The sequence below is a fragment of the Bidens hawaiensis genome, unplaced genomic scaffold (genome assembly GCF_021521415.1).
Source record: "Bidens hawaiensis isolate Kalapana, Puna unplaced genomic scaffold, B.hawaiensis_p1.1 tig00042936_1, whole genome shotgun sequence".
In the NCBI taxonomy this organism is placed as follows: Eukaryota; Viridiplantae; Streptophyta; class Magnoliopsida; order Asterales; family Asteraceae; genus Bidens; species Bidens hawaiensis.
Window position 1 is genome coordinate 63,735 of NW_027497605.1, and position 11,504 is coordinate 75,238.

The following is an 11,504-nucleotide window of genomic DNA, read 5'->3' on the forward strand; positions in this document are numbered from 1 at the left end:
GTACACAATTTTTACGAACACTACCCCGGTTACCCAAGCCGGGGCAAGTGCAGTAAACAATCCTCCCCTAGGATTCATTGATACCCAGTTGGAGAAACAACAGACGAGGCTCCCCCGCCAAACACTTGATCAAGTTAAAGCGTGGGCAGAAGCACGTCAGAAAGAATTCCAAGCTGAGTTGGATGAACGTTTACGTTCACTCCAACAGGCTAATGACGAATTCGGAAGCACCCGACAATAGCTAAACATGAGCAACGATTGCGAGTACTTAGACGATGATTGGGAGGAGTCCGACAGCGACGCAAACCCTCGTCATAGGGCGAAAGGGAAGCGTAAAGAAACGGACTTCCAGCCGAGAAGAAATTTTGGAGAAACCTTTAAACCAAGGAACGCGGGGGGAAACCCACGTGACTTCTCCAAAACCTTCAGGCCAACTGTTGCAAATGCGGGAACGTCCAAGTTTGCAAGGGACATTGCGGAAGCAATCGCCCCGAAAAGCGCCAAACAGATGTCCAACATCGGCACTTATGATGGCATATCCGACCCAGACGATCACTTGAACAGATTCATAGCGGGGGCAACCGTCAGCAACTGGACGGAACCCACGTGGTGTTATATGTTCCAGATGACGCTGGTCGGAGCGGCCAGGGCGTGGTTCGATCGTCTGCCGGTCCACCACATCTACGATTGGGCGGACTTCCAGCACAAGTTCAGCCAACACTTCAGTCAACAGAGAAAATATACTGAAGAGCAGTGGACGATCCTCAACTGCGTTAGAGAGGAGGATGAATCTTTTTTCTAGACTTCATCACTCGCTTCAACTCAAAGAAGCTGAGTCTGGGCACCATAAGTGAAGATCTTGTTCGCGCCGCTTTCATCCAGGGCGCCGAATACTCAGAGCTTATCCGCACGCTGACGGGTAAAGACGGCATGCCATCCACATGGGATGCCATCATGACGGCAGCCAAGCGCTTTGCCGAAACGGAAAAGCAACTGGGTAGGAATTTTCCCCAGAGTACAAACCTCTACACGCAGAGGACCAGAGAAAACAACGTCCGTACCGCCCGGCAAAATAAAAAGAGGAAGCTTGGTATTTGGCAGTCAAGGGTAAACTTTGACACCTCATCCAGCTCTCGCCCTCTATTAGGCGGAAGGGATAACACGCACTCATCAAACCGGAACCCTAGATGGACGCCACTCACCAAAAGCGTCACAGAGATATTTGCCACCGAGAAACTCCCATGGCCAAAAGCTCCAATGATCCGACAGCGCCATAACGCTGATCAGAGCAAATCCTGTGACTTCCATGGTACAAAGGGCCACACCACTGAGGAGTGTACATCTTTGAAGGATATTGTCGAAACATTCGTCAAAGATGGAAAACTTACACACCTTGTGGCATCAATCAAGAATTGAGGGAGAAATGATAATCGGTACAAGGGCAACGGACGAAAGCCCGTCGACATCAGCATCCACATGGTTCATGGTAACGTCAGAGGAAGAAAACGACGAACGACAGAACCATGTGCGTGGAAGGAAGCTGAAGTGCGCTTCCCGCGAGTGCCAGGAGGGCCGAACAAAGAAGGCCCTATAGTCATCAAAAGCCAGTTGGGGCACTACATCACTTCCCGCACTCTTGCTGATCGCTTCATCAACGGTCATGTATAGGCAGTTCTTCGACAAGCTAGACGACGAAGACAAAGAACGCCTGGAAACGGTCTACGCCTCGATGGAAGGGTTCGATGGCAGCACAAACACCCCCCTGGGTATCCTATCTTTCCTCGTCACTCTCACTGACGGGAAACACTCCCGCACAGAAGACGTGGACTTCGTCGTAATGAGGAAGCCACACCACACATACGACATTCTCTTCGGGAGAGACGCGATGGCAAGATTCAATGCCGTGGTGTCTTCAGTCCACGGCATGATGGGGTGGCCAACAGTTGAGGGTGTAGCGATGATCACCTGTAACACCCCGTAACCGCAGCGGAAACGTAAACGGGATGCGACAGACACTTCTGATATCAACCACATTGTTTATAAAGAAAACCGAATGCATTAATATACTTCAAAATTACATTATCTCGTCTTTCATTACCGTCTAGGTGATACACACATCATACAAAACGGTTCATAATTCTATCTGTTATAATGTATCCTAACGTCCAGCACGCAAACCTTACACACATCAAGCACTTAGCACGTAATCAATCACTTTATCTTAGTTGTACCTGAAAAGCATGTGAGAAAACGGGTCAACTACGAATAGTTGGTGAGTTTCACAATTTTAGTAAACCATGATAAATCCATATCATAATATAATATTATCTGGGGACACTGTTAACCCATAAACACCTTTAATAACCTCTGGGGACACTGTTAACCCAGAACACTTCCAATAACCTCTGGGGACACTGTTAACCCAGAACACTTCCAATAACCTCTGGGGACACTGTTAACCCAGAACACTTCCAAAAACCTCCTGGGACACTGTTAACCCAGAACACTGTTGCGGGACCTTACAATATTAACAACTCAGACAATTACCATTTTAATACATTACCGTACGATTCCCGTACAATAAACATTATATAAATACATTCATTTCCATGCGATCAGCATGTACTTAAACATTTTGATAGAAACATGCTTTCCGCCCCGGGAAAATATTTAAAACATTTCAGTAAAAAGGGGCCCGTGAAACTCACCTTAGCACATGCAAGCAGGTAACGACAATCATTATCAATTAACACGTCCAATCTGTAATACGATCCCTACGATCGTTATTATACAATTGTTGTTTATATAATCTTTAACCTTATCAATCGGTACATCTGGGGACACTGTTAACCCAGTACTGTACCTGTTCCGGGGACAATGTTAACCCAGAAATACTTCTCCGGACTCAGATTGTGATGTCGTTTAGAGTTCCATGGTCACAATTTCTATTAGTCGTTTTCTCGTTTTGCGTGCCTAGCACGAATATCCGTTTTATGTTTCAAAAATGAGTTTGGTCACACGCGACCCGAAAATAGTGGTTGTCTGATAATTTAATTCAAAATGTGAAATTATAGCTCGGTTTAGACGTCCCGATTGGCCGCGGGACTCGTTTCCGTCATTGGCGTACCGGAAACCGTTAAAATCGGTTAAAAATACCCAAATCACCCGACTTATTTTCGGATGATTCATTTTTACTTGTTTAACTCAATTATACGAAAATAGTCCATTTTTAAGGTTTTTATACACCAGTCAGCTCGCTTAAGCGAACTTCACCGGTTTACGCGTTTTAACTTTAAAAGTTTGATAATCAGCACGATTAATTATCCGTTTACTCTCGGATCTTGAAATTTTTCACAAATCACTTTTTAATAGTGGGGAATTTTATAAAAATATTTCCAGAATTAATTCTTATATTTAAAATTTATTTATCTATTTTTAAACACCATTTAAACACTAAATATGTCGTAAATACCAAACGACCTTAGAAAAATCCCAAATTTTTCCTGGATGTCCCCTGCCATCCACATAGTCCCCTGTAATTTTTCCAGAACCAAAATCTTCTTTTACATGCCCTTTTTCCAAAACCGAGCTAGAAATCCCTAGAACTCGTTTAACCAAAAAGCCTACTTAGACTTCTCCAACGGACCTAAAATTTTGTGTGTGACTTATACATGATATGAAAAGCTTATCTGAAATTTTCCAGAATTTTTCATGATATTTAACTATTTTTCACCATTTTTGGCCAAAACCGAGCATTAAATTCACCAAATATTCATCCTTTATCCAAAAATTATCAAAAATTCACAGAACTCATCTTTTCATGTTTTTAACACCTCTGTAAAATTTCATGACCTAACTCTAAAGCATCAACAATCTGTCCACATTTCCCAAAATCGAACATAACCGAATATACCTTTCGTTTTCCGCCACTACAAGCTACAAACTCATCTTTCCGCCTTATCTACCGCTAAATACAGAGCCTACAAACAACATACCACAATACCAAGCAAGTTACACTCACGATCAAGCCATTTCTTTCATGGTTACGGTTATGATACTAAAAACAAAGATTTAACCGTAAAAATTCGTTTTTGATTCGTTTAACTCATTTCTTGGACCAAGATCCCTTGTATAACCCGTATACATCACTTGATCATGCAAGAATCGGTTTTCATCTTTGAAACCTCATTTTCTTGCAAACAAACTCAAGAAACGAAGATGGAAACGTATATAATTCGATCTTTACCTTGGTTTTTCTTGTTAAAAGTCTCGGTTTTTGATCAAGGAGTTGAGAGGATTTGATGATCTTGAATGTTTTGATGTAGAAAAAAGAATTGCAATGGGGTATAACCCCCCCCTATACCGATCGGAACTCATGGAGGGTGGGGTGGGGCCCACCTCTCCATTCTAGGCCACATGTTTGGATTTCGGATATCCGGATAATGTTTTGGATAATCTGGTTCAGTTCGTTTCTCGGTTAAACGTTTAATTCGGCTTAAAACGAGGCCAAAACGGTTGTTTTTCGGCTAAAAAATGAAATTTATATAAAACCGATTTAAAACTTAAACCATGACATTTATTAACTTAAAACATAATAGTATTAGTTATTACGCATCTTTTTCGGCTTGATCGATCGTCTCTTGCTCGGTTTGGTATTAAAGGTTTCGTTTAACGTACCGACGTACTATTAAATCGAAATCCTTTTTCTGTGCTTTAATACACTTACCCCGAAGCTTTAATACTTCGTAACATCACTAAATATCACATATCTCGTCTATAATTGAACCCTCGATTCATTCGGGTTTCAATAACTATCGATCGTTTGATCGCATATTCAATACGGTGAATTATATATTCACATACAATCAATACAATGAACCATGTATTCTCGTATAATTACCATGGTAACTCATGTACCCGACATTACATATGACGTAACTAACGTCTACCGGTTAGGGTATACCTGGTTTCGTCGGAATCGTTACATCACCGGTATTCCCCAGGTATGCATCGCATCTGTCTCATCTAAACCCAAACCAAAGATGGCTAAACCAACCATTACCGAACCAGAAGAATGGGCCTTCAATGGCAAATACCCTGACCAGGCTGTTACCATTGGCCCAACAATCACCGATCCCACACGCACATTACTCAAACGCTTACTGCAGAAAAACGCTGACATCTTCGCGTGGACACCAGCTGACATGACTGGTGTACCTCGAAGTAAGGCAAAGCATAAGCTCAAGTGTGACCCGGCTTTTACGCCGGTCATACAAAAGCGTCGAGTAATGGGAGCGGAACAGGCTAACGCGTGTAGAACCCAAGTCAAGGAACTCCTTGACGCAGGCATCGTACGCGTTAGTAAATATCAAACATAGGTTGCAAATCCCGTCATGGTACCGAAATCTAACAAACAATGGCGCATGTGCATAGATTTCAAAGACCTAAACAAAGCATGCCCCAAAGATTGTTACCCGTTACCTGAAATTGACCTTAAGGTAGATTCGTTAGCACCGTTTCGCCTTAAATGCTTCCTTGATGCGTATAAGGGATACCATCAAATCCACATGGCCGTTGACGATCAGGACAAAATCGCATTTCGGACGCCCGATGGCACGTTTTGTTATCAAATGATGCCATTCGGACTTAAGAATGCCGGGTCCACATACCAACGCCTGATGGACAAAGAGTTTCAAGCCCAAATTGGGAGGAACTTGGAAGTTTACATGGATGACCTGGTCATCAAAAGCCTTGAGCCAGAAGCGATGTTGAAAGACATCGAGGAAACTTTCAACACACTCAGAAAGATAAACATGAAGCTCAACCCGAGCAAGTGTTCTTTTGGAATGGAAGAAGGGAAGTTCTTAGGAGTCATCGTTACCAAAGATGGCTTCAGAGCGAACCCTGAAAAGGTCGAAGCCATTATCAAAATGGAATCACCTACTACCATCAAACAAGCTCAGACACTGAATGGACGACTAGTCCCACTTAACCGCTTTTTGGCGAATCATGCGGATAAGTCGTTCCCATTCGTGTCAACATTGAGAAATTGTTTAAAGAAAACGCACTTCCGCTGGACACCAGAAGCGGAAGCAGCTTTTCAAGAGATTCGGTCACGCTTGATCGAACTCCCAACGCTCACAGCACCAGAAGCGGGGGAGGAGTTAATCCTATACCTCTCCGCCACTGATAGAGCAACCGGGGCAGTCCTGCTAGTAGAACTAAAAGGCATCCAGATGCCCATCTACTATGTTAGCCGCGTCTGAACAGACGTAGAAACCCGGTACTCTACTTTGGAAAAATTAGTCTTAGCGCTCGTACAGGCCTCACACAGGCTAAGACGATATTTCCAAGGTCACCCAATCACCATTCTCACCAACTTCAAACTTGCAAACGTTCTACGCAAACCCGAGTTGTCAGGACGCCTAGCCAAATGGGCAATAGAATTGGGAGAATATGCGATAAAGTACAAGCCAAGACCAGCCATAAAAGGCCAGGTCTTGGCCGACTTTATTGCCGAAGTTCCCGCTTCGCGGGAGAAAGAGTGCCAGGAAGAGGCTCAACCCTCTCCAGCACAGGACATTGATGATGTCTGGCGACTCTACACTGATGGAGCAGCCAACAACGAGGGTTCAGGCGCAGGGTTGAAACTAACCAACCCAGCAGGCCAATAGTACACTTACGCTATTCGACTGGAATTTCCAAGTACGAATAACGAAGCGGAGTACGAAGCATTCTTGGCCGGATTGAGAATTGCGCGTAAGATGGGAGTGAAAAACTTGGAAGCCCACGTGGATTCCATGTTAATAGCCAACCAAATAAACGGGACGTACATGGCTGTGAACGACACAATGGCCCTGTACCTCGCACAAGCAAAAACCCTTATGCGCGATTTCAACGATTGTTAAGTCAAACACGTCAAGCGAAGCGAAAACAAATCTGCGGATGCGTTAAGCAAGCTTGCATCGTTAGCCTTCACCCACTTGGGAAAGGACATCCGCATTGAACTCCTTGGAACACCATCAATCCCGCACAAGGAAATTTGTGTCATCCAAACCGGCACGGAAACGTGGATGACACCAATCATAAATTACCTTGCGGCGGGTATACTACCAGAGTCAAAAACACAGGCAAGAAAGATACGCTGTAAAGCACTGAACTATCAACTCGTTGATGACATACTTTACAGGCGTAATTTTCTTGGCCCACTCCAAAGATGTGTGGACAACAGGATGCTGATTACCTCCTAAGGGAAGTACACGAAGGCATCTGCGGAGTACACGCAGGTCCACGCGCAGTTGTAGCTAAGCTAAACAACGCGGGATACTTTTGGCGGGGGATGCATACGGATGCGCTGGCATACATAAAAAAATGCAGGTCCTGCCAACTCTACGCACCCAACACGCATCGCCCGAAAAATGAACTTGTTCCAGTCACTTCTTCATGGCCATTTCAGAAGTGGGCCATCGATGTGACGGGCCCATTTCCCACAGTAGCAGGGAACGTTCAGTTCCTAGTGGTAGGTCCCCGCAAAGCCCAGTTGGACCCGCAAGACACACCTTGAAGAGGTACGTCTGCGCAAAGACTAACTGGCCCCGCAGGACCCACCATGCTCAGAGAGATGAAGACCTTACACGCAGTAAGCCAGCTGTTCCCGCAGGAAAGCCTCCTTTGGTACAGTACCTGCCTGTTCCCGCAGCTATGGGTACAAGCCAAGAAGGAAGGCTACCCGCACTAACGGTAAGGCTACACGCATAAGGCACTAACTCTTATACTTCAGCAATGTCACCTGAAGGAATGAGCAAGACGAGAATATTCCCGCCCAAAAGAGCCAGTCCGTACGCTTCTGGAAGATCTTTTGTACTATACCTGCAAGGGTATGGACAAAATAGACAAGATCTGACCAAAGCAGCCCATGAACCAATCACAGGGTGACAGCTCACCGACAATAGTACGAGGAGGAGCACGCTCTAGTACAAAACGTCACTATCAGCCGCTGCCTACCCACCAACTCCCATCGTGGCACGTACATAGCCCGTAGTTTGTGGAAAAGGAATAGTATACAGCCGGCCATGTCACTATCAGCCGCTGTCTACCCACCAACTCCCATCGTGGCACGTACATAGCCCGTAGTTGGTGGAAAAGGAACATTATACAGCTGGCCGTACCTGCTTGGAAACCTACCTTCGGCTATAAATACTCCAACACCTTGGAACGGTATCATTATCTTATCTTCTCTGGCTATTTATCTTAATATACACTTATATTCAGAGCAACCTAGTCTGATTCTCACGCCGGAGGGTGGTCACAAGGAGGAACCCCCCCCCCCTTCTCAGTGACGAGCTCACGGTGTTTATTTTGCAGGTTAAGAATAACCATCTTTGCCGGACCTAACCCTCGTGGGAAACATCTACTTAACCCTAAGATTATCCGTAATCTGCCGGGGTCACTTAGTGTTTCTTCGATATAAAAAAATTTTAAGTGATGACAGGACGGATCTACCAATAGAAGAAGAATGGAGTAGATGAGGGCATGCTCTAGACATGAATTGTTGTCATGCTTCGTGAAGCACTTAATGCTGCTTTTACATTTATGTCTCCTTCACAGTCCCATTATTTTATTTCATTTTTATATTTTCATCGGTTTTTTAGTATGTGTAAACTTAATTCTGAATATAAATCTTTATATATTGAAATACCAAGTTTATACATTTAAAGACATTGATGACCAAAATATGATATGAAAGTGAAATATTTCGGTTTTTAATGATCATAAAGGTAAAAATCTCGACTAAAATGAACACTATCGTATATAGCTACTACATCGTCACTCTTTCCATATCTCCTCGTGTGTTGTTACTCTTCCGTCCTATCCAGGATTCAAGTCCAATTTTTTTTTATATTTTTTTGTTACAAATAAAATTTTATATTGTCATTTCATGACCCTCCACAAATACAAATTCTTTCAATTTTATTCATTTAGGGCAATTTATTTCAAACTTTGTATATAAAACTGTAAAGTATAAACACAAATTGCATTATTCATTATTCAATACCCCTTTTGATAAGTTGCACTAAATACAAAATAAAAAAATAAACCAAAAGTAAAGTGCTCTTTTGTCAAAGTAATACATTAGGACCGCAATCTCCTTCCATTTCCCCTCCAATTTGCACCTACCATGTTCAAAACATTTATTATTAAAAAGACATATTATGAGAGAGAAATAAAAATATATTAGTATATATCCATACATAGTTATATATTTATTTCATTTAATTATATAACATATTTAGAGAGAGATAGCTTGCTATATAAACCAAGAAAACACACAAACACAAAACACAATCTTTTCTTTTCTCTTAGTATTCTATTCTCTCATGGCTACCTCAACCATTGCCTTTGTCATTGTTCTCATCACTCTCTCATCCACCATTCATGCTAGAGAAAGCCAGCTTTTCTCTAAATTCTCCAACAACAATGTTAAACAAACACCAACCTTAAACAACCAACAACCCCCGGATCTTGTCCCACAATCCCAAGAGACTAGTGAATCTTTTGGCCATGAATCTGGTCAACTCTCACCCTCAGCTACCAACACCAATAATAATAATAATATTAACTATAACAACAATAACCTTCCATCATACCTTCCGAAAAACTACAATCCTGTTGCATACACAACTCCTATTCATAGCAACACACAAGACATCCCTCAAGAGTTCAACGACCCACAAACGTACAACTCCGAAAGCGAATTGTACAACTCACGAAACCAAGAAGAGTTTGTGGAAACAAATGGTGACAATACGTACAACTCTGAGAAGCAGGGGATGAGTGACACTAGGTATTTGGAGAATGGTAAGTACTACTACAATGGTGGTGATGCGAATATGTACAACTCACCAAAGCAGGGGTTTGAGGATGCAAGGTTTATGGAGACTGAAGATGTTGGCAATACGTACAACTCGGAGAAGCAGGAGGTGGGTGAGACAAAGTATAGTACAAGTAACAATGCAAACATGTACAACAATGAGAGGCAGGGGATGAGTGACACAAGGTTTTTGGAGAATGGCAAGTATTATTATGACCTTAATATGGAAAATGTTAATAATGCTAATGCAAATGCAAGAAATGAGTACAACACACAAGGGTATTATGGGAATAATGGAAACTCATATGATAACTCATATGATAGATCCAATTCCAATTCCAATTCCAATTCCAATTCCAATTCCAATTCCAATGGAGGGTATCAAAACCAAGAGGAGTTTCAAGTTGATCAGTTTAATCCTTGAGGGTGTTTTTGTCTTTTCACTTGTTTCTAGATATAAGTAAGAAGATGTGGTGTTTTAAGAGCAAGGTGATGATAATTGTGACTTGTGAGGTGGTTTTTATTTGGTGTTATAACTGTTAATTATGTCATGTTTTATTAAAGAGGGCAAAATATAAAGTTATATATATCATATTGTGTGTTGTTTTGTCTTGTGTAATCACACTTTGTCAACTCATGCTTTGAAATGAAAGGTTGTACATTAAGCTTTCGATGTTGTGCAACTCGTTAATAAAATGCAAGGCATAGTTACTAACTTTATATTATATAAGACACATTAAATATGAAGCACACCTATATAAAAGAAACATAATGATTATGTGTAACCAATAATGAATTCCACTTGTTATTTAGGAACAACATGTGAGCAATTTATTAGAGTGTAATATAAGCCTATCAATTGCTTTAAATGATTGTTATGAATGCATGATGTTAAAAGTCATTTATATTTCTTTGAAAACAAGCAATTACAAACGTTAGGGTGGGCGGGGCACCCTCCCACTCCATACGAACTCACCCGAGTAGGGCCAACTCTTCTCGCGAGCAGGCCCTCCTAGTTATTCTCCTGAGTAGTGCAACTTGGGCTATGTGGATGATCATTGTAAATGTTTTTATTACCGTTTAACAATAAAAATTAATAAGCATATGTAACTTTTTTACATGTAAATACACATTTCACACCAAGTATTTCACTCACACATTTTTCCTTAACTTTCTTATTTCACATATAATAAATTCTATATTTCTACACAAAAGGTTTATTCAAATGGAGGGACACAGGAAATCGAAGGTTCAAAACACCAACTATCTAGGGAGTAGACACAACACCTAAGACATCAACCCAACTGCCTCCAAATCGATCTATATAGTGATATACGGTGTATACCCCCAACCTCCATCTATGTGGTATACACAACACCTAAGACATCATGTTTGGCCACCATTAACGACCGTTAACAATTGCATGCCACTACCGTCTTAATTTGTTCACCATCTTTTTGTAATACAAGCCCCCCCTCCCCCCCAAATCACTTTTATTTCTTAATCTCCAAAACAATCTTTAAAAGACGATCTTCTTTGTTGATCTTCCCGATAACATAGCTCTAACGCCAATCTTTCTAAAAAAGATCTTTAAAACAACCGACCTTCACAATGATCATTTCCATTTTTAGAG

At 41.9% G+C, this 11,504-nt stretch overlaps 1 protein-coding gene across 1 annotated transcript; it reads left to right on the forward strand.

Annotated features, from left to right (window-relative positions):
- The first annotated feature begins 9,331 nt into the window (after nucleotides 1–9,331).
- Nucleotides 9,332–10,541, forward strand: LOC143593937 (uncharacterized). Its single transcript, XM_077073397.1, has one exon. The coding sequence runs from the start codon at nucleotides 9,378–9,380 to the stop codon at nucleotides 10,293–10,295; it is 918 nt and encodes a 305-aa protein (XP_076929512.1). The 5' UTR covers nucleotides 9,332–9,377; the 3' UTR covers nucleotides 10,296–10,541.
- The last annotated feature ends 963 nt before the right edge of the window (nucleotides 10,542–11,504 follow it).